The 25,969-nt window shown below is 46.7% G+C and overlaps 2 protein-coding genes across 2 annotated transcripts; one reads left to right on the top strand and one right to left on the bottom strand.

Annotated features, from left to right (window-relative positions):
• Positions 1–361: 361 nt before the first annotated feature.
• On the top strand, positions 362–6,797 carry sigirr (single immunoglobulin and toll-interleukin 1 receptor (TIR) domain). The gene is made up of 9 exons (XM_076027268.1): positions 362–805; positions 2,392–2,596; positions 2,675–2,802; positions 3,996–4,136; positions 4,251–4,394; positions 4,495–4,597; positions 4,706–4,859; positions 5,699–5,873; positions 6,287–6,797. The coding sequence occupies exons 1-9, from the start codon at positions 742–744 to the stop codon at positions 6,442–6,444; spliced, it is 1,272 nt and encodes a 423-aa protein (XP_075883383.1). The 5' UTR covers positions 362–741; the 3' UTR covers positions 6,445–6,797.
• Positions 6,530–20,601, bottom strand: pkp3a (plakophilin 3a). Its single transcript, XM_076027267.1, has 13 exons — positions 20,262–20,601; positions 16,109–16,200; positions 14,695–15,425; positions 13,614–13,737; positions 13,172–13,376; positions 12,164–12,329; positions 11,652–11,769; positions 11,398–11,562; positions 11,124–11,306; positions 10,882–11,035; positions 9,665–9,860; positions 9,471–9,558; positions 6,530–8,406 (listed from the first exon to the last, which is right to left on the bottom strand). Exons 1-13 carry the CDS (start codon positions 20,476–20,478, stop codon positions 8,368–8,370), a joined length of 2,478 nt encoding a protein of 825 aa, XP_075883382.1. The 5' UTR covers positions 20,479–20,601; the 3' UTR covers positions 6,530–8,367.
• Between the last annotated feature and the right edge of the window lie 5,368 nt (positions 20,602–25,969).

The raw sequence follows: 25,969 nt of genomic DNA, 5'->3' as shown, positions 1-25,969 counted from the left end.
GCCTTGATTTTCTTTTTCTATTCGTTAACTGATGATGAATGTGTATGATGAGGTTGTAAATAGTTTCTTGTTTTTTAAATAATAAAATAATAAAATCACATCATTGCAAAACATATTCAGATCAATAATTTAGCGATTTAACTGTAATAAAGTCTTTGTTTATTTTCTTAATGGACTTTTGTAACTGTAAGAAAAGCATTTTGTATGATATATATGCTAAAACTACACAGTGTGGAAGGTACAAGTGTGCTTGTATTGTTATTCCAGACGTGAAAGGGGGGGGGGGGGGGTATGGGAACATGAGGTACTAAAGATAAAAAAGACAAATACGTGTGAATGCATGAAAGGAAACTGCAGAATTAATGCATTAATTCACACCCTTATTGATCCAGGATTCTGGCGTATCACTGAAACACGCCAAAAATGCACGCCATTGCCCTGCCTTCTACAGTTCCCCAGTTTCGGCAGGTGGATCCCGGCCGGCGTGTCATGTGACCTGCGGGAGCCAATGGCCGACAGAGTTTTAGGTCCCTCCAGGTGCAGCAGTTCAACAAACCTCGGAAGTCGCGTCTGCGCCGTGAGTCGTGCGGACGTCACGCTACCCTCACCCAGCCGGACCAAGCCGGGCCGGAGCGGGACGCCGGGGAGAGTTATGTGAGTTCACCGCAAACTCTTGAAAGAAATAGACCAGAGTCATTCCCAGCCAACCAGGAAGGAGGAGGAGCGCGCACTTGGCTCGGCATGGCTGCGGCTGTGATCGCCTTGCTGGTCTGCACTCTTCAGTGGAGGACACTCGCCTGGGCAGGTAGGAGTCTGTGCCATGTTAATGATTTATTCCACTGTTGTTGTTGTTGTTGTTGTTGTTGTCGTTGTTGTCGTTTTCTATTAGAATTCACAAGTTTTAAGCGTAGCGACGATTAAATTCTTCGCGGGAAATCCCGGAAGTTTTGTGTTGTCCTCTGTGTTCCGGTCAGACGCGTTGATGCTGCTGCTGTGCGGGCGGGTCAACACACATGTGGCGGCGGTGCAGCGATCACTGTGTCACATGCTGTTGCCAGGCAATGCGAACACCCAGGAAGGACTTTGCACCCGATATGTCATGTCATCTGTAAAGCTTTGTAGAGGAAAAAATAAAAAAATAAAAAATAAAAAAAAGGGGGGGGGGGGGGGGAGTACGAGAGAAACGGCGAAGGAAGTTTTACTGTTTTCGTGCTTAATTATTAGTTTTGGTTGTGTTTGCATTTATGCGCATGACTGAACTTCCCCGTACGGCGGTTTTACTTTCATGAGGCCAGATGTCAGTGTTTGGCTTGGCTGTGATTGACTGATCTCGGATCTGTTTCTTCAACACGGAGGAGCCGCGGCGGTACACAAGACTCCACTGACACACAACAGCCTGGTTTCCAGAGTCAAGTCAACAAGTTCACCTTCACGCGGACACACACACACACACACACACACACACACACACACACACACACACACACACACACACACACACACACAGATTCTTGTATGTTATTGTATGTATTATCATCCACAGTCAGTATCCAGCATAAAAAGTGTTTTCAGTTTGTCTTTAGTATGACGGACCTCAAATATAACAGTGAGAATGCAAAGAGGAGACAGAGGAAGTGAGTGTGAGCCTAGCTGTTAGCATAGCATACAGTACACACTGGGGCAAAGCAACACTAAAAACTAAAAAAAAAAAAATATCCCTGTGTTGATTTTGCATTTGTTTTTTGTTTTGAATGCAAAAACATCATCAAATTGAGATGAAACTGCCACGACTGTAGTGCACTTCCTGTTTTCCTTTCCTACCCTTCTGCTGTGGCCTTGAAGGGCGGCTTGCGGCAATTAAGTCCTGCTTTTGTTGCGAGTGAAAGGCGGCTGATGAAGAGTGCTGATGCTGTGCTGAGAAGGACTGAAAACCTTTCAGATGATAATGTGGAGACAGGGAGAGAGCTCTTGGTTGTGTTGATAGATTGGCCAAAATGGTCACATAATAATAATAATAATAATAATAATAATAATAATAATAATAATAATAATAATAAGAAGAAGAAGAAGAAGAAGACATAAAATGAATTTCAGTTGCAGTACTACTAGTACAGGTGTTGTTGCTACTTATTTCTATCATTAGAATTCCATTTTTGATAAATACTGCTGCTACTTCAGCTTCCCCACTGACGTCCTCAGTAGCTGCTGAAGGGTTAAGGGCAGGTTATGATTGCCTCAGAGAAACCAGGTGATGGAGGCCAAGGGGACACCTGCTGGACGGCCTCTGGTTTCAGCGCGGCCTCCTGAACTGAACCGAACCAACTCGTCACGTCAAAGCATCACTTGTTCGCAGCTCGCACGCATTGACAGGAGTCTGTCTTTGACACACAGAGTCCCGGTGCTCCGGAGCGCCGCTGTTTGAGCCCGACGGAGATGTGCGGAGGCTGTGGAGGGACGTGGGCTCCAACGTCACCTTGAACTGCACCGCTCGTCTCCCCTGGGATCAGAAGGAGAAGCCGTGCGACACCACGCTGCGGTGGATGAAAGACGGCCAGCCGCTCGACAACCACACGCACCTGTCGCTCAGCTCCTCAAGGTGACGTCTGTGATGGCTCCGCAGCGACGAGAGCAAGTTGAGATTTATATATTTGTTTGTTTTTTCTGTCGGTGATAGGACTCCAGCCGGCGATCAGCTGTGGGTGAGCAGCGTCCTGGTGATCAGCCTGAAGGAGCTGCAGGATTTTGGGATATACAGCTGCACAGTCAGGAACGCTTCGGCTGACTTCTGCATACACACTTCAGGTGGGTCACCCCAGTTTTGTTTTTTTGTTTTTTTTTCGCTGGTATGTGTCCTGATGACCAGAGTTGACCCCGCCCTCAGTCCTGTGTTGTCACTCAAAATAAAGAAACTGTTGGCGTCACAGTTTCTACCACTTAATCCACAAAGCAAACGGTGGAACCTGTCAAGTCGAGTTGGTTTGTCTCTTGATTCTCAGTCTTAACACTTGAATTTGAGATATTTTCACAGTTTTACAAATGTTATAGTATGAGTACTTCATTTTTTATTCACTTGATGTATTTAGATATTTATGGGTCCCAAACACACATACTTTATACACCTAGTATGTTAATTTAGCCATTTGAACTTGTCTGTTCAATACAGCGGTAGGCAACCTGCGGCTCTTCTGCACCTCTGCAGTGGCTCCTTTAGCGTTGGGAAATAATGGAATGGAAATACAGTTTTTTATGGCCCCGTTTTGACAGGAAAAGCATTTGGAAAAAAAATATATTGATTTTACGAAGCCGTCTCCAAAAATATCCGCATGTACACGGAAACGCTGGAAAGTCCTTTTTTTTTTTTTTTTTTTTTGCTTCCCGGCGAAGACGGCATTGAACGCACGCAAAAAGGCGTTGTTGAACTTCTGCTTCGAGTTACTTACTTACTATCTGCGCCATCTTTGTGTCGTATCCACAAAGGTTTTTGCGCTAATGATATGCAGGCGCAAAAAAACGACCAGAAATGCGGCACCCGATGAGTCACAAGCACCGGTAACTCTGTCACATTTTGCAACCTAGAGCGTCAGATATCGTAACATTGGTGCAAACGTTAATCACCGGCGTTTAATTTCCAACGGAATACTTGTTTGTTTTTTTTGTTGCTGTCATCCCCACAGCCTCAGGTCTCTGTCACCCTCTTAAAGAGGCAGTATAATGCCCCCTGGCTGAAGGTGAATGATATTTGATGGCAGATGGGCCAAGATGCCTTTTTTATCAAAAGTGAAGGTTGCCGACCAGTGGTTCAAAACAAACAAAACAAAACATTTATTCCAAATTGCTGCCGTTAATGTTTAACTCCTCCTGACATTAATATTAATAACGATAATAATTGCCAACATTAGGAAGGTGAAATAGTTGATTTCTTGAACATTCTGCTCGCAGTTTGTTTGTCGTTGTTGAGGAAGTTTAATGACCAAAGATTTCTTTCCCCCGCCCAGCTGGGCCGAACCACACAGCCGCCGTCATCGCAGCCGTCGTCCTCATCCTCCTGCTGGCCACTGCCGCGCTGGTCTACTCCAGGTGTCACCTCAACATCAAGCTGTGGTTCCACAACACGTATGGAGACTACGAGATCAACGGTGAGGCGTCTTAACCAGTCATAACCAGACTCGTCCGCTCGCCGCTACCGGTCAGTGAGATGACGGTCGACTGTGTGTGTGTGTTTGTGTGTGTGCGTGTGTGTGTTGCCGCAGACGGCAAGCTGTACGATGCCTACGTCTCCTACGTGAACAACGAGTACGACAGGAAGTTCGTCAACTTCATTCTCAAACCTCACCTGGAGACCAAGCATGCCTACAAAGTGCACCTCAACGAGAACGACATCCTGCCTGGCGCCGGTAAGAATGAAGAAAGTCGGAGCCTTTTTCAGTGAATTTGAGGCTGTTGGTTGGAACGTGGAACGTGGAACGTGGAACACTGACCACAATGTGTCCCCAGAACCCGCCGCAGAGCTGCTCATGAACATCAGCCGCTCCCGCCGCCTCATCGTGCTGCTCTCTCACGCGTATCTCGAGCAGGACTGGTGCACCAACAACTTCAGGTGAGGAGCATGTTGAACGCACGCAGTGCAACTATTGTGCTCCGCCACACGAGGTCAGTGTTGCCATCATGTGCTGCTGAGAGCGTATGTGTTGGTGTGCTTGCGCAGGCAGGGCCTCCTGCACCTGATTGAGTTGTGTCGGCATCCCATCATCTTCATCACGTTGGAGGGCCAGTCCAAACGCATGAGGCCTGAGGTCAAGCAACAGCTCAGCGAGCACCAGCACCGCCTGACCGTTCTCACATGGAAGCACAACTCTGTGGTGGGCCCCGCGGCGTCGACACACAACCAGAACAAATAGATCCACTCTGAGTCAATGCGTTAACACTCCTCAGTCTCTTCAAGCGTTATCCTTAGATTCCCGGAGGCTCTTTAGAGCGACGCCTCAAATTATTCTGCAAATCAGAAAGTACAAGGTAGTAAACTTTGGCGGTTTCCACATCCCTTTTAAATAATTATGGTTAAAATAATGACAGGGTTTAAAAATTCTACAAATTTGTGTTTCTGATCAAATATGAAGAAACTGGTTCTTGCTTACTTCTGGGTCCACCCATCCCCCCCCCCACCCCCTCGCAGCAAGGGTGTGTTTTCACATCGCTAATGGCTCCAATACAAAGTATGACTCTGTGTTGGAATGTTAAATCAAATGTTGCGAAATCCATATTAGCGAGAAACCATAATGTGGCATTTAAATGCCATTGTGTCTGTCAACCCAACCCAGTGACAAACAGTGACGTGATCTAAAGACAGATTTCTAGAGAAACGTTTGATCCCACGTGAAAAGGTGGCTTAGTTATCATAGTAGGATTATGCACAGCAGAAGCATTGACTTGGTATTAATTGCGTTTGAATATTTTTCGTCTTTGGGTGTGGAGGAAATGAATAGCTATGACATAACTGACACCAAACTTGTGTTGTAGAGCCTTTTATATATTATAAAGAATTGGTCTTCAATATGTTTATCACCTGAGCCGGTCACTGTACTCATCCAGTGCGTTCCAAACACATCCAGCTTGAACGAATGAAAGGTTGCGCAAGATCAAATCCCTGAGGCTTGAGGTTGTCTGTCCCGAGTAACGTTTGTGCTCCCGGGTTTCACAGAGGCCCTCCTCAGTCTTCTGGAGAGAGTTGGCCTTGGCCATGCCCCGCCGAGTCGTCTTCCACAGAGAGCCTGGAGACCCTCAGACGGTTCTGCAGGATGACAAGGACCCCATGCTGACCCTCGACCCAGACTACCTGGACTGTCGCGCAGACACAGACCCTGCCGGAGATCTGGGTAAGCACGGGAGAGCTCCTCTGCCAGAGGTCATAATTGTTTTTGTTTTTTTTATTATGATTTGTAATTAAAAACTTAAATGATATTGAATTGTTTGCCTAACTTTATTAACAAAGAAGAGAACAAAGGTGAAGAGGAAATTAAGGACTTCATTAAAAATAACCTACTTCCGCATGGCAGTAGAAAAAAAACACTGGATCTGGTTTAATATTTCATCAAGCAGCAAAATCTTGTCAATATTAAAAAATATTCAACTTAAAATTAGTGTTTTACCCTCCCAGCTTAATTTTTACCTCTTCAATTGAGTTTCTTTAAAAAAAAAAAAAAAAAACTGAACACTGAAGTAAACACTAATTCTTCAGTTTGCTCTCTCTCTCTCTCCCTCTCTCTCTCTCTCTGCCTGTCTGTCGCAGGTGTTCGTGTCCCGGTGTACAAAGCCATGTCCAGCAGGGCTCCGGTGCTTCCTGCTGTTGAAGCCAGACCTGCAGACATCGACGTGTCAGACCTCGGTCTGCGGAACTACGGAGCGCGCTCAGACTTCTACTGCCTGGTTACAAAGGAGGACATGTGACCCACAAACCAGTTACACCTGTTTTGGTCTATGGACAGCTCGTTATTAATATACATATACATATATATGTAATTTTTTTCTGTTCCAAGTTTTTGCCTTTTGATCGTTCTGTCACATGCACATGTCAAAGTCCTCCACTAGGGGGCAGAAGTCATTTTTGGCACACGCGAAGGCTGCGGTTCCTCCCATGAAAGTTTATATCGGTTTAAAATCGTTGCGCAAAAAGGTTAAAAAAAAAAAAAAAGAAAGAAACAGCTGACGTCGCGGAACATCTTCATGCCCCGCACATCAGTCAGCTTCCTGTTTCCGAAAACCTTCTGTGCAGGTCACGCAAATAAAGCCGTCCAACCAAACGCCTGATTGTTCGTTATGACCAGGGACCTGCTCGTGCGGCCGCAGCAGGGAGGGTCTGGTATCGCTCCTGTCTGAGCAAGATCAAAGTATGTAAACAAGGCGTGGCCGAGGATACGTCACGCCGGTGTCAGCCGTTTACCGCCACAGCTGGCGGTGCAAAGACGCGGAAGGGAAATCTCACCTTGAAAATCTGTCTCTTTATTTAAAAAAACAAAACAAAAAACAACACAACACAACAACAACAAAACAAACATCACGATACATACATGAGTAGGACGACCACAGTGGTCGGTCTAAACAATCATCCCCTGGAACTGAGCTGAGCAGAGTCCATCGGCATTCGGATCAAACGCTTAACACACATTTACAGCAATTAATGGTTGAAATATGGCTACTGATTGGGAAAAACATTTTTTTTTTTTTTTTTAACACTCCCAGGCAAAATTCTGTACCTGTTTAACCACACTGGCTCGTTGAAAGTTTGGAAGAAAGAAAAAAAAAGATAAAATAAAACTAAACATCTGGTGATGGCACGGCTACAGAGCAGATAAATACAGAGAGAAAGGGCAAACACGGCAAACTGGCCTGGCTGTTTGACAAAGATTAGCACAGTCACACACTGCAATCCCCACAAGGCACGTGAACGTTCCCTGTCAGCTAAATCAAAGTTATTATATATTACCTTTTTTTTTTTGTTGAGTAAACTTTTAAAATATTTTTTCTCCATGATTCATATTCTTTCACAACATCGACTTACATCCATCTATTTAATTTTTTGCTTATTCCTGCACTGGTCTGCTGGGCAAAAAGAAGCAGGGCGTGCGTGCACACACACACACACACACACACACACACACACACACACACACACACACACACACACACACACACACACACACACACACACACACACACACACCTGCAGACGATTTAGAGTTCCCAATTCACCTCACATGCATGTTCTTGGACTGTGTCACCCCAGTTATTCATCAATTACAAAAACATCAATACAAAGTTAGTGGCAACATTACAATATAAAGAAACATTTGATTAATCTTGCAAAAGAGAAATATTTATACAAAAATAATGGCACTTTATGACCACATTAGTTTGCTTCTCTTTCTGCTGTGGGCCAGATAGGAAGGCTAAACAACAACTAAAGACAAACAGCTGCAGAAATAAATCCCTGATTCCACTTTAAGACACACTGTTGAGATAAGCACAGGGGTAAGTAATTAAGGTGCACACATTCTCATCACAGTCCGTCAGTAGTCCACTGCAGCGGCTCTGCCCTCCTCAAACCTTCCCGCCGTTTTGTCCAGCAGGGTTTGTTTTTGTTTTTTTCATTTAAAAAAAAAAAATGCACTTTAGGTTCTCTGTCACCTTTGTGCTGCCATCACAACCCACAGCCTATACCCTTATACCTATATACTATTTTACATTCTTGTAAAAAAAAGAAATAATATAGATTGTCTTTTTACAGCCACATATATAAGAGGAGTTCTTCCAGGAGGAGGACCGAGGGGTCAGCAGAGTGCAGGTCTGCTCACTGAAGACGATCCCTTTTTCTTAGATTGTGTCCACAAAGTCTCGTCTCATGAATCCTTTCTGCAAGACGCACAAGACAGAAAAAACAAAGTGAGGGGACTTAAAATGCAGAGTGATAGACGTGCACGAGCAACAGCAGACGGAGCCGTCGTGGAATTTGTCGTGTTTGCGCTGCTCTTCTTTTTTTTTTTTTTTCCCAGGACTCACTGCAGTGTGAAACAATTCCATTTTTCTGCTCTGCTGAGACTTGTTCCTTCGGAAACCAGCCGAGCGCCAGCCGCGCCCTTGGGAGTGGTACCTGGCCCTGCCCTGGCTTAGGTGTGTGTGTGTGTGTGTGTTGACGGAGTGTGAGCAGTCAGGTCAGGGATATACGAGTGTCGAACATGTGCCACCCAAATGACAGGAGCTGCGTGCTAAGGAATGTCCTCTGCTTCTCTCTCGCACACTTTTTTGCACACTTGGCAGCCGCTCACCAGAACACACACACAGACATACACTCGCGCAAACACATATTTCGAATTGAAGGTGTGGCTGAGCGATAAAGTTTTATGGTAGCCACCGACTTGTCGTTGCCTGTACCAGGGGACGAGCCACTTGACATGTTTGAATTTTTTTTTTTTTTTTTTATCAGGTGTGTTCATCAATTTACACTCATCTGCGTTAAAGATCAAAGCAACGTTTTTAAACGCACAGCACAACAATGTGTGAAGGACGAGCAACTCCCGTATCAGAATGGGATCAGGGAAAGGTGAAGAGCCTTTGTAGTTCACAAGTTCGCTACCGGTGTCTCTTTTCACGTTGTGGTTTAAAGGCCCCGTGTGTCAACAGTGTTTTCTCACAATGTTATGTGTCTCTATTCTGTCTTTTTCCAAAACATGAACAAATCAGGAATCAGAGGGCAGAACCCCTCTGAGACCACAGTGTGTGTATATATATATATATATATATATTTATATATATATATATATACACATATATACACATATATATATATATACACATATATACACATATATATATATACACATACACACATATATGTATATATGCATATACATGTATAAAACAATGCTGAGCTGTCCACAATAAAAAAAAAATAAAGAACGTGTTTTGAGTTTTCTTACCTCTTTGTATGAGCTGTGCAGTTTCTTGTACTGGAACATGTTGCTGAGAACTGTGGCCGCTGCCTTGCCTGCTTTTGTCTTCCCAGCGCTGAGATAAAAAAAGAAAGAAAAAAAAGATCAACACACAATCAAGGCGCGCTAGAGCTTTAGGGAAATCTAACTCATGCAGCTGACAAACCAGGAGGCTCGCTCACCTGTTGTCGTGCGAGGTCTTGATGCCGACCAGCTTGGGCAGGCCGTCGAAGAAGCTGATGTCCCTGGCCGCCACGGAGCTGCTGGTCACCAGGTTGTTGAGGATGCCGCAGATGTTGACCACCACCTCGCTGGACGGCGTCTTCTGGTGGCCGTCGCAGGGCAGCTTGGTCACCAGGTTGTTCACCACCTTGGTGGCTGCGCACGCGCACACACACACACACACACACAGAGACACACACACACACACACACAGATATTGCTGTTGAGCGTCATCGATACGAGGCCATTGGCGGCGTGTAATGGTGGGCGGAGTCATCGGGACGTCATGCACTGGTTTGCCCAGACATTGGTTTTGCGGTTCAGTGTTGAAATGCGAGAGATGATTCCATATTTGGAAGTGTGCAGTGATTGGAGTGTCCCCAAGGCCCGCCCACCTGACTACGCTTGGCTAGTAAACTTTAGTCACGCCCACAATTTTATGACCATTTTTACTCAAAACTGGACCAAATCAGACAAAATGGATACAACGGCCTATTTAATGATGTTTTCCCAAGTAATTTAGAAACAACAAAAACATTTAAACCGTTTTTTAAAGGCATGGCAAACATGTTTGTAACCATCTGTGGCGTCCCCTGCAGGTCAAATGCAGTTTATGCCGGCAGGGGGTGTTCGGTGCTGCGGTGTTCAGACCCAAACCTCATGAAGAAGCCGCACATTTGTTTAATTTAGCTCCTCCACACACTGCAGCTGCGACTGCGGTCGCTTAATACACAGAAGTCGCAGTGCTAATTAGTAGCTACGTCCCTTATATAGCAAACTTTCCATTCCGTGCATGGAAAGTTTGCGAGACAGCAGCGGAACAGCAGCATCATGCAGAGCAGCTTTTTGCACTGACGGTTAGCCTTTCTTGTCTTCTACTGCTTTAGTGGAAGGCAAACAAACAGTTGAGAAGGCCCAGGTGATGTTTCGACATGTTATATTGTGAAAGTTCAGTTAAAAACGGGCTCCCTGTGGCTCAATGTCAGTGACAAGCCAATGTCAGCACGGTGTTTGGCGTCCGTCACTCCACGCTCACTTTTTCTGTCAATGTTTTGATAACGCGCTTCCAAATTACGACACCAAAGTGTGCAATTTGGGACGAGCGAGATAATAGCTACTTGTGGTTTGAAACAGATCATGGAATAAAGGAGGGGGAGAGAGTGGCTGGGGTATTTACAGAAGTCGTTCTTGTCCCTGGCGTGTCGGGACAGGTTCCGGAGGAAGCCGGTGAGCGAGCGCAACTCCAGGTCGTTGTTGGTGCGCAGGAGATCCTGCAGCACCGGCAGCATGCGCTCCTGCTCCATGGCCACCTGGCTCAGCACCGACGCCCACTGCAGGGACGAGCGAGAGACGGGGGATTCAAAAAGTGCGCCCTCTGTGTGCCGGAGGCCCAAACGACAGGCCGGAGCGGCGGCTCACCCTCTTGTCTCCGGCCGTGATGTTCTGCAGAGCTCCGGCCGCCGCCTCGCGGGACGTGGCGTTGATGTCGCACTGGTGCAGCACGCGGTTGTACAGACTGACCACCTGGGGGTGCCACAGCCACTCCATCCCCCTGGGCACCCGGGCCACCTCGCTGAAGGTGGAGAGGTCCTGGCACTTGACCTGTCGGCCAGGCACAGTTACAGTGACTCATTGAGACTCACGGCAGTGAGAAAAAGAGGCAAATCATTGATTAGTCTGTCCGAGTTCGTACAGATTTGGCCTTCTTGCTGTTCTGAGTGAAGCAGCCAATGGCGCTGCCTTTTCCTGAGTCCTGGTCTCTGGTTGGTCCTTCCAGGCGCTGCGCCATTGTCGGAGGGATCTCGCTGTACAGCTGGTACGAGAGGTTCCTCATGATGCACACAGCGTTTTCCACACCCTGCGCACACAAAAAAAGCAAGATTAGAACCCACAACAAAACTCTGGCTGTAAGAGCTTCAGCTCTCGCTCGGGCTGCATCGTCTTCACCTTGTCCTCCGTCTTGCCGTCTTCCAGGCAGGTCTTTATGTAGCTGACCAGGGAGTCCACCAGCCCCGGGGTGTCTCTCATCTGCTGCCGGGTCTTGTCGTTGACCGAGCTCAGGTTCCTGAACAAACAAGATAACACAGACAACGGGTCAGAGGACTCGTTGGGGGTAGTCAGGCCAGGCAGAAGAGCCTAGAGGAGCCTGTAAAGTTATATAAAACACAAATCCTCCAGTGACACAGTTAACACCTGCAGGTGAAGGTGTTGCGAATGTTAGCGGTGGCTACTGAGAGCGCATGCAGGAGGGAAGCATTTTTGGAGCTGCAACAACAAAGCCCAGCGATGGGTGTGGTCGGACCTCTGGCAGGCGCGAACAGGTTTCGCAAAGCGCGGTTGTAAACGGTGGCGGTGGGAGGGATGGGGGGAGTGGGGGCCGGGCTGGGCTGGGCTGGGCTGGGCTGGGCTGGGGGAAAATATGCATTGGCACTCCTTGAAGTAAGTAGAGTGTGGAGCACCTGAGGCAGCCCGTGGTGTTGTAGAAGATCTCGGCCTCCGACGCGGACAGGCAGATGTTCTCCGAGCTGGACACGGGGATCAGGATCTTCTCCGTCAGCTCGGGCAGCGTCTCTCTGGCCAGCTTCTGCTTCAGGTTGTCTTTGGATGAGAGGTTCCACAAGATGCCTGCGCACGGGCACAAACAGGTTCAGCAATGAGCTGGGTGCGTGCTTGTGTCTCGCTTGTGCATTAAAACAGGTTTGCTCAATTTACATGTCTATCTTCTGGCTGTTACCCAATACTTTGATAAAATACCACAAATGAATAAATCAAGATCTTCCTCGCTGACGCCAATTAGCGTGCGTTTGTTACCCGGCGACCGTATACATGTGTCATTACCATAATCATATAATTGCTTCTTGGGAACATTACACAACATTAACACAAACAAAGACCGATGAAGGCGCCTCTCTCGCTCCTCCCGCAGCTTTTTGATTCATTGATTGATATCTTTTAATATGTGGCAACATCCCATATCTGCCCTGCAAATCTCCAGTGTATAGACACACAGTAACATAAAGATGATCTATTGCTTCGTTTCTTTCTCTTGTAATCATTAGAATAATCCCTGGAACATCTGACTGAAGGGTGGGGCTTTGGGAAGGTCAGCAGGATACCGTGAACTGTCAAAGCCAAAGAGAAGGAGGAGAAACAAAAGAAGGAGCAGTTTGTCAAGGCAGGAGTGATAAATGAAAAATGGCCGAGTGCAGTTTGGCTGCTTTAAATCCTCATAATCTGTCGATTCATGCAAAAGAGTCCCAACTTGCCGCTGCACCGCTGTTTGGTTGCTGTGGATTAGAATCAATCAAAGGACCAAAAAACAAAACCCTCAAATATGAAAGTGGAAAAAGATCCGGTTGCATCCAACCCATCATCACTCATTGTTTCTCCCTTGAGCCAAGAAGACCAACATAAAAAAAACGGGTAGTGTCTCGTCAGGCTTGCGACGCCCCCCGACCTCCTCCTACCCGTGATGTTCTTGCGGAGCTCGTCGTCGTTCTCCTTCAGCGCCTCCACCAGCTGCGGGATGCCGCCCTCCTCGATCAGCGCCACCTTGTTGTCCATGTTCTCGTAGATGAGGTTGCGGGTGGCGCCGGTGGCGAAGCGCTGCACCTCCTGGTTCTCACTGTTGAAGAGCTTCACCAGCTCGCTGATGCCCTTCAGGCGGCGCACCTGCAGATTGGCACCAACAGGACCCGGATGAGCGAACACCTTTCGTCTGTGCTATGCTAGCAGTCGTTAGGGCTAAGTGAAGCTAACCGCAGAGTCAAAACTTGCAAACTTGGTTTGGTTTGATTTGAAAGTGGCTCATCAACCAAAATATATCAATCTACAAGCTAAAAAGTGAGACTCTGCTAGTCTCCAGCAGTAGTTCTGGTAGTTCCTTCAAAGCAGGAGTTGAGTCCGTACCTCAATTTTGGCATCGCTGTCGTTGTAACACTCATGCTGGATGTAGGCGGCTCCCAGGACCTGCAGGTTGGGGTCGCTGTCTCTGAGGTGCTCCACAGCGGTGTTCATGTCCAGGGAGTTGATCCTGGCAAGGGAAGAAAATGATCAGATGTGACTGACTCCACCCTTTGCTAGCAGTGAACACGCGCGCTGGCGTGCAAAAGCAGCAAAAAAAAATAATTTATTAATTTGTTTGTTGCCAACTGCATGTTGCGGGGTTGTGCGACATGCACAATCATTCCCCATTTAAACATCCTGACTCTTGAAGTCTGAGGCACAGCTGAACTGGATTATTGCGTTAGCGTCTGCTGAACAGAGTCCGCTGGTGATCACCAGAGTGTCTCTCTGCCACTGCAGACATTATCACAGGGTGCGGCCGCATTGCGTTCAATATTTATTACACACCTGGCTATAGTCAGTGATTACAGTCAGTCAGGAAGAAAATGGGGCAAAGTTTTCCGGGAGCGGCCGAAAGTTGGTGGGACCCAAGAAAATTCTCTCGGATTCTTTTTTTATTGTTTTTTTTATACATGTGTGTGACGAGCGAAAGACATCGCCAAAGAGTAAAGGTAGGGCTGGGTGTATCGATCTAAATATCGACACTATCGATGCCAAGGTTTGTATTGGTATCGGATTAATACTCGCATGATGAGATCGATCTGTTGTAGGTTGTGAAGTAAAGTGATCTGCAGCCTGACTTTATTTTTCGCAAATACCTGCAACTGTATTGGAAGGTACCGGTAGTTTTTGTTGCTTGGTTGACATTGCTAAGTTCATATTTCGTTACATTGTTGTATTTTTTTGTTATTTTGCCTATATATATATATATACATATATATATTACCTTAACACTTTTACACAGTTAAATTGTGTAGAATTGTGAAAAATCGCAAAATTATTCAATAATCGTGATATTTCAAGTAAAACATGTCAGTATTGGTATTGATATCGGTATTAATACCAGCTCTGTATTTACATGGTATCGTATTGATACCGACAGGCCCGGTATCGCCCACCCCTGTCGTGTGGACGAGCCTCTCACCCGCTCAGGTTGCCCATGCTGGCGCCCATCTCCATCTGGCCGTTGTAGATGTCCATGCCCCTGCCGACGCTGTGCATGCTCTTGATGGACATGGCCCGGGACATTCCGCCCGCGCCCATCATTTGGCCGGGCCCGATGAACCCCCCGTCCACCATCATCTCCCCGCCACTGCTGAAGCTGGGGGCCGAGGAGACCTGGCGCTGCATGGAGCCCATGCTCATCTTGTTGCGTTGGGCCATCCTGCTGATGGTGCGCTGGGCGGGGCCCTTGAAGGACTGCTGGTGGACCAGCTCCACGTCGCCGCGGCTCATGCCCATCCCGCCGCCGCATGCCAGGGTGCCGCTGAGGGAGCGGCGCATGGGCGACTGGAAGGTCATGGTGCCGCCCTGCCTCACCTGGCTGGTGTAGCCGTTGACGGCGCTCTGGGCGTACTGGCGGCCGTAGGTCGCCTCCCGCTCGGACATCATGCTGCCGGCGTCGCTGCCGTCCATCATCCAGGCGTTAACCTGGCCCGGGTGCTGCCCCATGGCGTGCATGGACAAGGATTCGTGCTCTATGGTGCTGCGGGGCCTCATGCTCCTTTGGAAGCCGCCCACTTGCGCCCCTCCGCAGACCATCACGCCGCCGCCGCCGCCGCCGCCGCCGCCGCCAACGCTGATACGCTGGTACTGGGCCCCGGCCGGGCCGGCAGATTGGGCGCTGAAGGCCGACCTCTGGGTCATACGTGGACCCTGAAGACCAGGGAGAGAAGAAAAGTTGAGTTCCCACTCATTTTCACGGGCGGAATTTCAAAACTTTTCCATCTTTTCCATGAGCTTGCAGAATTTCCATCCTTAGAAGACGTGTTCACCTCTGCCAATTACCTTTTGGCAAAATAAACATTCAAAATACAGACACAGTATTTGTGTTGATCTTCAGTTTAATAAAAAAGCAGGCTCACGAAGCCGTAGCATTATTGGAGACGCATGACGAGGAGGTGTGGGGGTGCATAGCCTACGTAATGGTGGGGGCACGGTCAAATTTCTTGACTTTTCCAAAATTTTCAGTGATTTTTCAAAATTCCATTGCTTATTTCAGGCCTGGAAAATGGCATGTGCAGATTCCATGGCTTTTCCAGCTTTTCCATGACCATTTGATGGATATTTTTTCATAAATTTTTCATTTTCTCCTGAAACACTTCCCGCTGACTCCCATTTGATTCGCACCGAACGCTCAAATGTTCATGGCACTTCGGCCGGGAGCCTCCAGGAACAGCGCAATCTAGAGGAGGGACTTGAGTCGAGCTGGTGGCAGCGGGATGTGAAATTCCACACCTGCTGTATCCAGGGTGGCACCGGCGCAAAATCTGGGTTCGTCCGGCTAAAATAAAGGGCCACGCGACAGTGTTGAGTATTTACAGCAGGGCTGCGCTCACCAGTGTCCTGGAGCCGGAGTACATGTGGGACGAAGTGGAGCTGTAACTTGGATTGTAGGTCTGATATTTCATAGTGGAAGAACCCCCGTAGTCTGGAAAACAAACAGAGAAACAGAGAGAAATGTAAACACGTGTTACTGTTACATTGTATGGGAAAAGAAAATAGACTTTTGGGCGTCATAAAACCATCACATGATCGTGTGCAAACAGAAACTGTGTTTGCTTGTCCTAATTATGCTTGTGGCTCTCACTCAAGGCGACTTCAAAGTGACATTTCAACATTAGCCAATGGAGCGAAAAATAAACAGCGCCGCTCCAGAGCCACAAAACATATTGGAGGCAATAAGAGGCAGCGGGTGCGATGGCTTGGCTGAGTGGCAGCAGCATGAAGCTCTACTTGCCGCTTTTTGTTAACACGTGATTAACTGAGGCTGTTTGGAATTTCATCACCCCAAAAATATTTTTCATCCGGTTTAAAATCTTGCGAAACATCTCAGCCCTCTCAAACCTCCGGGGCTGCTGCTGCGCCCTCCTGGTATGCAGTTCACCTGAGAAGTAACACAAGCACCCCTGCTGGATTGTTTGACATGCATTGTGCTGTCACTGAAGCAGTCTGTGACTGGTCTCCAATTAGCTTCAAGTTGTTTGGATCATAAAGGTAAAAAAAAAATATCACTTCACCGAGGTTTTTTTTTTATATATATATATACCAATAAAATGCGTCTCTCTTGTCAGTAAACTGAAAATGTCCGTCTTTTTCTTTTCTTCTTTTGGTGTGCACTCCAAAAAAAAAACAACTGAAATCAGCCTTTTGTGACGTCACAAAGGGCACAGAGACCTCTCCAAAGCATGTGGCTACTCAACAAATAACTGTTTAAAATTTTGTGAAAGATACAGAAAGCGGCAGTCTTAACAGGAAACTGCAAACAGAGGGATAAACATGCTAATTGTGCGTGTGTGTGTGTGTGTGTGTGTGTGTGTGTGTGTGTGTGTGTGAGAGTGTGTGCATTTGACTATTTTTTCCTATTCATAGGCAGAAAAGTGTTGCCTGCTCTGCTTATCTTTGGTCTCTTGGGACTCAGGTCTCTTGTTGTGTCAACAGATTATTAGGCGCCGAGCACACAGAGATAATAATTACAGCATTACATCAACCCAGCACCATTGAAATGAAAATATGTTTAAGCCCTTTTGTATGACAAACCAAGCCGTGTATTTTTTGTTTTTCATTTACAACCATTAGCATTGCAATTGAAAAGACTTGCGTAAAACAAAGCGGCTTTAGCATTTACAGTCTGCTTTGTGACTCACTAACCGAAACCTGGAAGTGAAGCTTCGAAAGGCGTTTGGACGTTGAGAGACTCTCAAAGTGTTGGAGGGTTGCAAGACAAAAAAACTAAACAAAACAAGAACTAACGAAAAAAAAAAAAACAAACGTAAAAAAAAAAACCACCTGTTCCGAACATTCCACAGTCAAACGTGTTGGTCTGACTGAGTCTGAGCAGACGGATCATTAGGAGCTGCCGTCACTCAGCAGCCAGGGAGCGGAGAGCAGGGCGAATACGAGAAACATGTCATTGAGTAAACACTATTACAGCACAGGTGTGTGTCTATGTGCAAGGTCTATGTGTGTGTGTGTGTGTGTGCGTGTGTGTGTGTGTGTGTGCGTTGAGGTGGCCGAGGGGTGTGTTTCACACTCTGCATGTGAGCAGCAGGGAGGAGTAAGCTGTGCTCCAGCACACACACACACACACACCAAACCAGTCGGTGCAGAAGCGAGTCACAAATTACATCTGATGGCCTCCAGCTTCCACTAACCGTGCGTGCGCGCGCGCACACACACACACACACACACACACTTCCACTCCAGAGGCTCCGCTTCACCCTCACTTTCTGCCGAGACTTGTCCGCCGATTCATTCTGAGAAAACGCACATGAGTCACCATCCTCTCCACGTTATCGGGTGGAATTTCTTTTTTTTTTTTTTGCTCATGCGTCAATCTGCATGCAGGTGTGTACCCAAAAGTTTTCTTTGGGTCCCTTGAATGTCCGTAATGAAGCTTGCCGGTAATCCACAAACCCCTGAGGCGCTAATATGATCTGCTGTGTTGTAAAAAAAAAAAAAAAGACGAAGACGAAGAAGAAGAAGAAGAAGAAAACGGGTTTGGAGATGAGGCTGGATATGAGTTGTGTGAGTTGAGTGAGTTGTGTATTCCCTCCAGGCGAGGCCCAGGGTGCCAAAGGACAGGCGGTGATAAGAGCACAGAGCCTCCCGCCCCCACCTACTTTTACAGGGGCCACGACTTGTTTTCAAAAGATGCAAGGAATGAAAAAAACTGACCCATTTTAGCAGACAAAGTCATTCCAGACATCTAGGCCTTGAGTCTTTTTTCTTTAACAGGACCTCAGAACGAGCGCTCGACTCCGAGTCTTTCAAAATGTCTCACGTCATCCGGGGCGGGGCCAATGGTTTAGGGTTAGTTTTCAGGGCCCCCATGACTGCTGGGCCCTGAGAATTGTCCAGTTTGAGGGTTTCTTTCAAAGGTTTGCCTGGCGAAAATCATTCATTTTTATTTTCGGTAAAATGCAGAACCGATGGAACCAGGAAGCGCAGTTATCAGCGGCCCACCCATCATCCTTTGTGCTGTGTGTTACCAAGGAAGATCGAGGCGGAAGAGGGAGAGACATGGCGAGGCGGAAGAGATCTTTTCCAACTGGCGGATGGAAGCACTTTTCAAATGTCAAGACATGAGAAGGAAGAAGAACAAGAAAGCAAGGGGAAGACGGCGCCAGACCGGAATGGGGAACACAGAGACCGGAACACGGCCACACCTCTACACTCCTACACCTGCACCTTTCTTTCCCTCGCAAACATTGTTCAAAGTTCACCGTGGTTGTAGACGTTATATAAGACAAACTCTTCGCCGGCGCTGTGAGTTTGCCAGCCAGCGCAGTCCTGGTGGTGTCCTGGTTCCCTGCTGTCAATGATTAACCCCATAAACACAATAAAAATGTGATGTAATGCTCTTATCAAAGTGGCTCAGTGCAAAGAACCCCGGGAGTGAGTCTCTCGGTGGGTTATGTAAGGCTGCAGCCACCGCCACCACCTTGATTGCGATTGAGACACACAAAACATAAGTTGTGCGACGTCTCTGTTACACACACACACACACACACACAAACAGCTGGTTCCCACAGCTATGTCTGCGGGCAGGTATCCCCCCCCCTCCCCCTCCCACACCTCCCGGAGCTGAAACCCAACTCCACCGACGCCGCCTCTCAACTCGACTCGGCTCCGCCGTCGCAATGAAAGCGCCACTTGTGCGGGCCTGTCACACATTAACCCCTGGCTCTCCGTGAGCGCAGGTGCACCGGGCGGCCTCCGCCAAACAAGGTCAGGTCAGATGCAAAACCAAGCTGCTGAACGCGCAAAATAACTCTCCCCCCCCCACCCTCTGCCCCCGACCTAAGAGAAGACGCCTCGCTGGGCAAAAGGCAGAGAAACACACACGAAAAATGAGTCGTAGATGCACACGAGTGACGCGTCCGGTCGGTGGGGAACTGCAAACTGGTCCCAGGAAATGCTAAAGTAACCTTTGGAGCTGGAAGCCGCGAGTCCGGCGATCCCTTTTTTTTTTATTTTTTTTATTTGCTGATGTGACACACAGCCGGCTCTTTCGACACACTAGCTCAGTTCATGTTGTTTCTTTAACAAAAATAATTTGAACTTAAATAACTTTTTTTTTTTTTTTTTTCAAACAGGGATCTATAGCGCAACATGAATGGGCGTGTGAATGGAGGAAACTAGTAGGTAGTTTATTTTAAAAAAAAAAAAGAAGAAAGAAAAAGAAAAAACAATTTGCAGTTATACCCAAAGCATTTTTTTTTCCTTTCTTTTAATAATAGAGACTGAGGCCAGTCAGGTCATGAGGAGCCTCACCAACACCTGAGATCACCTGAACCTGCAGCAGCAGCAGCAGCAGCAGCAGCTCCTTCCTCCCTGAACCTCCCTCAAGCCCTCCGCCCCTCTGCACGTCCCCACCCCAGGGGAAGGAAGAACGGGGCCAGCTGGGAACCCGAGCCCGGCTGCTCCAACCAACCAACCAACAAACCAACCGACAAAACAAACAAACAAACCGCGCGAGCCCTCGTTTACCTGACATGGCGTATTGCGTGGTCGCGCCGTTCTGACGCGGAAGTGTGGACTTCTGCGCCAGCCGCATCTGGACCTGCTCCTGGACGCGGCGCGCTTTGGAGACCTCGTCCGACATGGAGCTGCCGCCGTTCCCGAGCCGGACGTCCGACGGTAGTCCGTAGGTGGTGACCGTGCTCTTGGGCTGCAGAGCGGAGAAAAAGAGGCCGTCTGTACTCATGCTGGCGAGTTTTTCCGCTTTTTTTCTCCCCCTCCTCGTCTTTGTAAAGTTGAATAAAACAGCGCGGAGCTGCCAGGCGGGCGGTGACCGACGCTCTCGCAGCTCAAAGTGTGCGGCGGGGCTGTGGCGCACGGAGACTTCAGGGGAGGAGGAGCTTCCGGGAGCTACAAAGTGCAACACCTGAGCCACCACCAGGTGAGACTTGTGTCGTCTGTCTCTCCCCGCTGCGGGCTGGCGGGCTGACGGTTTGACTGGCTGCTTCACACAGACCAGACGACAGAATGCCGCCCAGTCAGACCGATCTGATTTGGCGCAGTTCTGAGAGATCTGCGATTCAACTGAGATTCACAAGCCGTGAGGATCAGGAAGCTGCCGGGTGGGGCAGTGAATCAGCAGGTTGGTGCTTCGATTCCCGGCAGTGTACAGGAGCAATGCGTAAAAACAAGACACCGGTGTTCGACCCAAGTGTGAAGGCCTCGGTGGGGAACCTCTGACATCTGTGGTCTGACGCAGGTTCGAATCCCGCCTGGAGCCACGTGCCGAAAGACAAACAAACAAACAAACGAACGTCGAGGAGTAGTAGTGGTCATATCAAGGAAGCAACTAAGGTCGAAGGCCAATAATAATAATAAAATAGACGAACACACGAGTTAAGTATCAATTATGAAGTACTATGCGTATAGTAGTTTTGTCATTTTGGTTGGTGGGATTAAAGTGAAGTGCATCTCATCAGTATATCATGTTTAGAGAACCATGTAGTAATAATAATAATAATAATAATAATAATAATAATAATAATAATAATAATAACAATAATAATAATAACAATAATAATAATAAAAACAATTGAAATGTTTAAATACAAATTGAAATTGATTGATTTTACATCTAAATTCTAAATTGCTTACATTTTCATTTTTTATTTAAAGGTTCACATATAATTTCTATATTACTTGTTTGCAGTGTTTATAATGTGTGTTGCTATCCTTTGCTGCTGTAATGCTAGAAATTTTCCCACTGTGGGACTAATAAAGGGTTATCTTATCTTATCTTATCTTATCTTATATGTTATTATATTATATTAAATCATATTATATTATGTTAAACATTTCATGACTTATTCAATGATTTCCAGCGACTTGGTAGTGCAAGGGTTAGCGCTGTCACCTCACAGCCAGAAGTGTGAAGCCTTGGGTTCGAGTCCGGGCCTGGGGCCTTTCTGCGTGGACTTTGTTCCCCTTGTGTCTGCATCGGTTCTCTCTGGGTTCTCTGGCTTCCTCCCACAGTCCAAAAACATGCACGGGAGGTGAATTGAGAACTCTAAATTGTCCGTGGGCGTGTGTGTGTGTGTGAGTGCAAAGGTTGTTTGTCTTTCAACATGGCCCTGTGATGGGTTTTGCAAATTGTCCAGCCAGGGTGTCGTCCTGCCTTTGCCCTATGTAAATTGGGATAGGCTCCAACAGTCCACCACAGTCATGAGTGCAGGAGGAAGCAGGTATCAAAGATGGATGGATGGATGGATGGATGGATGGATGGTTGGATGATTTTCAACTTTTAGCCAGACATAGACCACAGTAAAAGATTGCAGACCTCCATCACAAACAGGGTTTGAACCTGCGTCACTGACAACTTACTGCGAGTGACAGTCTCACTGCACCACCTCAGCCCTGATGCTCAGTAACAGCAACTCGCTGAGTTTGTTAACCCTCATCCAAGTCTTCTGTTTTGACTCTTGTCTTTTCCCTCGACTTTTAAACCCACAATTCAAGTCAGAAGAGGATTGAACCGCTGACCTCCTTCCTACGTGTGGTGTAATAAACGACAGAGATTAAAAAGTTCAATATGTCAATATTTGAGCGCGGCTCCACTGTCAAACAAGCGCTCATGAGTAAAAGTGAGAGTCGACAAACGAGACTCAACGTGTCGTGCGCACTCATGGTGTCGTCAGACACGCGTTCGTGCTGAGATTTAGAACATAATTGCTGAAGGTGACGCATCAGGTGATCACACTCTCCCCCTAAATCGCAGCTTCACATTACTGTGTCATCAACGTGTCACATTATGTTCCAGATGTGCAACGAGTTCAAAGTGAAGCATGCGTCAGCATATTGACCGGCCTGTTTTTCAAAAGGTGTTTCAGTCCAGCTGCCACTTTACTCCAGTTTTTCTTTTGTCAGTTTGAATTTTACTCTTATTGTTCGTGCTTTTTGTTTTTCTTACGCCGCATCGATCAGTTTCTGTTTATAGTGCTTTAATGTTAAAGTGTTATCAGTGTTGATGACCATTAATTATTTCAGCAACTCAACAATTTCAGTGACTATAACAAGATGCTTTCGAAGTTAACATTTTGTAGATACTGATATGGTTTTTAGTATTTTTTTTCCAAGTAATATCAGCCACTCAAAGTCTTCATACCTATTTTTTGGAGTGTGGGGGTGGAACTTTCTTTACGATTTGACCTAGTTGTTTTTTTTTATTATTTTTTTTATTGTGTCTATTCTACTGACAGAATGTTCCAGAGTAATTTGATATAACTACGTGCTGGCAGATTGGTAATGTTTCACCAACTGCTTGCTGTTGTCAGCAGGTATGAATGGGCGACTGTTGCTGGGTGTGGCACCATCCCAACACTGTTATTAAGCCAGCCGCCACACCTCGGCTTTATCTGCTTCGGATCTGAGAGAGAGTGCCTGTGAGTCATCGCAGGCGTGGGAGCAGTGTCTGTTTTATCTGCTGTGGTCCTGTTGCCAGGTGAGGAACATTGTAACATCCCTATCAACTGTCTCATCTCCTTTTAAAGGGTTCCGTCTCTTGAATCTCGGCCTGCCAGACTACTTTGCAAAAACTTGCAACCGCTTTTAATATCCATGTGCACTCGAATAATACGGCGAAGCCAAGCTACTGCATTTTTGAGTAGGAAATATCGGTGTGAGATCAGCGTTTGTCATTTATCCAGAATTGGCAAATCGTTTCTGCTGCAGCAATAAATCAAAGTCGGCCTGGGAGAGAAATGATTGTGCTCCACATCGGCCCAGAAGTCGGTTTCCTCCTGCACAAACATGACCTGGCAGCCATGTGTTGACATGTTGAAAAATTACATTGATCTTAACTTCACATGCAGGCAAGAAGTGTTCGGATTTGGATGCGTTTGTTGTAGACACATGCGGATCTGTTTGTGTTGTGCAGATTGTTTTCACGTTTGTTCTAATTTGAAGGAAATTCGATTTCCTGCACACTTTTTTGTCCTTTGTTCTCATGGGCATCATAGTGTAAATAATAATTTAATTAAAAATAAACATCAGTGAAAGACAAGGGAAATTATATGAAAGAAATTTGGAGAAAAAAAAAAAACTAAATTTAAAAAAAATGAAGATAAAGAAATATAATTACTAGATTGTTTAAGACAGATAGATAACTAAATAAAAAATACCCCAAATGAATAAAATAAAACGGGCTTCGACTCACCTTTACCATTGACTCTTGCTCTGCTGTTGGCCGCTTCCTCTCCGAAGTGGTGCACCTGCTTGTCTCAGCAGGAGATCTGATGCAATGGGATATTCAGACGGTTAATAAGAGCTGCGATGCCACCCATGAAAATATTACAACTGGGCTCCTCCAAATTTATGTAAATTCAAGGCAACACACAAAAAAACAAAAGGCAGGTGAGTCAAGGGAGGGCTTGACACTGACACTGCAGGGCGTGTTGCAGCCTCATGGACGACTGTGTGGAGGCAAAACTCAGCAGCAGGAGAAACATGGCTCTGCTGAAGATGCTGAAAATGTAAATGGGGGGGATTTGCAGCGAGATATTTCAATATTTCATGTTTACGTTTCAGCCATAGGTTGGTATTTAATGTACGTTTATAAGGTTTTTTTGTTCCCACGAAAGATGTTGCAACACTTGGCGGCTGAGTCAGCAAGCAGAACCAAACAGCTGAATTACTGAATAATCTGTCCGCCCACGTGATCGAAAGTTTGTGTAAAGGTTTTTGACTCGAGGCGGTGTGTGTGTGTGTGTGTGTGTGCGTGTGTGTGTGTGTGTGTGTGTGTGTGTGTGTGTGCGTCAGAGAGAGCGAGAGAGTGACAACTTGGATGTGTCCCCTGTGTTGTACGTCAGTCTCTTCAGTCGTCTGTCATCTTGGAAACTGTGAGAGTTGTTCCAACAAGTCAAGTAAACAATGCACAAAAAAAAAACAAGACATCAGAACAAAGGACAGAAAACGAAAGAGCAGTAGTGGACAGATGTAAAACACAGCGTTGCCGTGTTAAAGAAAGACTCACTTCAGATCGAGATCAGATTAGATTGGATCCCCAAACTACTTTGCCTCTGATTCACGTTTGTGCGTCTCAGGCAAAAAAAAACAAAGTGAAATTGAAGGCAGTCGGTGGTTGCAGCAGAGCTGCTGGAGTGAAAGCTTCATGTCAGAGTGAACCTGAGGAAGGGTCACTCTGAAACACTTTTGTTCTGTTCTGTGTGTGTTTTCTAATGGGCTTCACCCCTTCCAACTTACTTCTAAGCAGACAGACCCAGAAAGGGAAATGTTGCGTCTTGCTCTTTAAACCATGAACAAGTTGTACGTTATTCTTCCAAATCTTTACATTTTTTTTTTTGTTTCAGATCTAATTGCTTTAAACAGAAATGGGATGACAAACTCCGCCTCCCCTTTTCAACCACACCTCAAACCACACTATTCGCTCTTTGAAAACACAAACACGCGCACCATTAACACTGTGAAAGTGAAAAGCTCAGCATCTATCGCCTGTACAATACAAGTGAAAACTAACCCTACGGTTGGATAAGACGCAGACACGGGCTTAAAATCCCCGAGCTCGTCAGCTCAGCCTCGCTGGGAAGCCACCCTGAAAATTTGGAACCAGGTCCTGGGAGGAAACACCTGACAGTCCCAAAAAGGTTAAGCAGTGGTGTCAAAGGGTCAACACATGGAAGTGGGACAACTTCTGTGTGGCTGGCAAGTCAAAGAAACAATAAGATTGTTGCTAAAATGGGACGTTTGCGCTTCAAAGCTCACAAACGCAACATTTGCACTGCGGATGAATTTGACACGTGACCCCAAGTGACATGGTTCTGACGGCCTGATGCATCAGTGAAACATGTCCAGGGAAAAAATAAAAAGCAACACTGCGCACTGGGTGTGTCCGCTCTCGCCAACCTGAAATACAGGTCAGCTCAGTTTTTTTTGTTTTTTCTTTTTTTCTTGAAGGTGTGTAACCTCAGTGGAAAGCACTGACGCTGAGTGAGCGCGTCATGGCTGCACGCACGGCCACGACTCCGTGGTGGGACACAGAAAGCAGGGGTGGAGGCATCGCAAACTAGGAAAGACGAGATGAAAACGCTGCTTGGCCGAGACGGCCGCAGTGGAAAAGAGCACGACGGCAGGATTTTCACCAGGGAGAGGCTACGTGACTGTATCAGTGAATGAGGCCTTCCCCAATTGGTTTAGGACATTTCCAAGCTAGAAACAAGAAACTC

Source organism: Nelusetta ayraudi, unplaced genomic scaffold (assembly GCF_046127955.1).
Source record: "Nelusetta ayraudi isolate G7.1 ecotype Tasmania unplaced genomic scaffold, CSIRO-AGI_Nayr_v1 ptg000020l, whole genome shotgun sequence".
Taxonomy (NCBI): Eukaryota; Metazoa; Chordata; class Actinopteri; order Tetraodontiformes; family Monacanthidae; genus Nelusetta; species Nelusetta ayraudi.
This window is presented reverse-complemented; position numbering and strand designations above follow the sequence as displayed.

Excerpts from the sequence above, each read along its gene's own strand:
- sigirr (XM_076027268.1), top strand. The coding sequence starts at position 742 with ATGGCTGCGGCTGTGATCGCCTTGCTGGTCTGCACTCTTCAGTGGAGG. Across the intron at positions 4,137-4,250 it reads TGGAGACTACGAGATCAACG|ACGGCAAGCTGTACGATGCC; the intron begins GTGAGGCGTCTT and ends GTGTTGCCGCAG. Across the intron at positions 4,598-4,705 it reads TGGTGCACCAACAACTTCAG|GCAGGGCCTCCTGCACCTGA; the intron begins GTGAGGAGCATG and ends GTGCTTGCGCAG.
- pkp3a (XM_076027267.1), bottom strand. The coding sequence starts at position 20,478 with ATGAGTACAGACGGCCTCTTTTTCTCCGCTCTGCAGCCCAAGAGCACG. Across the intron at positions 11,770-12,163 it reads AACACCACGGGCTGCCTCAG|GAACCTGAGCTCGGTCAACG; the intron begins GTGCTCCACACT and ends TTGTTTGTTCAG. Across the intron at positions 11,307-11,397 it reads ACAGCAAGAAGGCCAAATCT|GTCAAGTGCCAGGACCTCTC; the intron begins GTACGAACTCGG and ends CCTGGCCGACAG.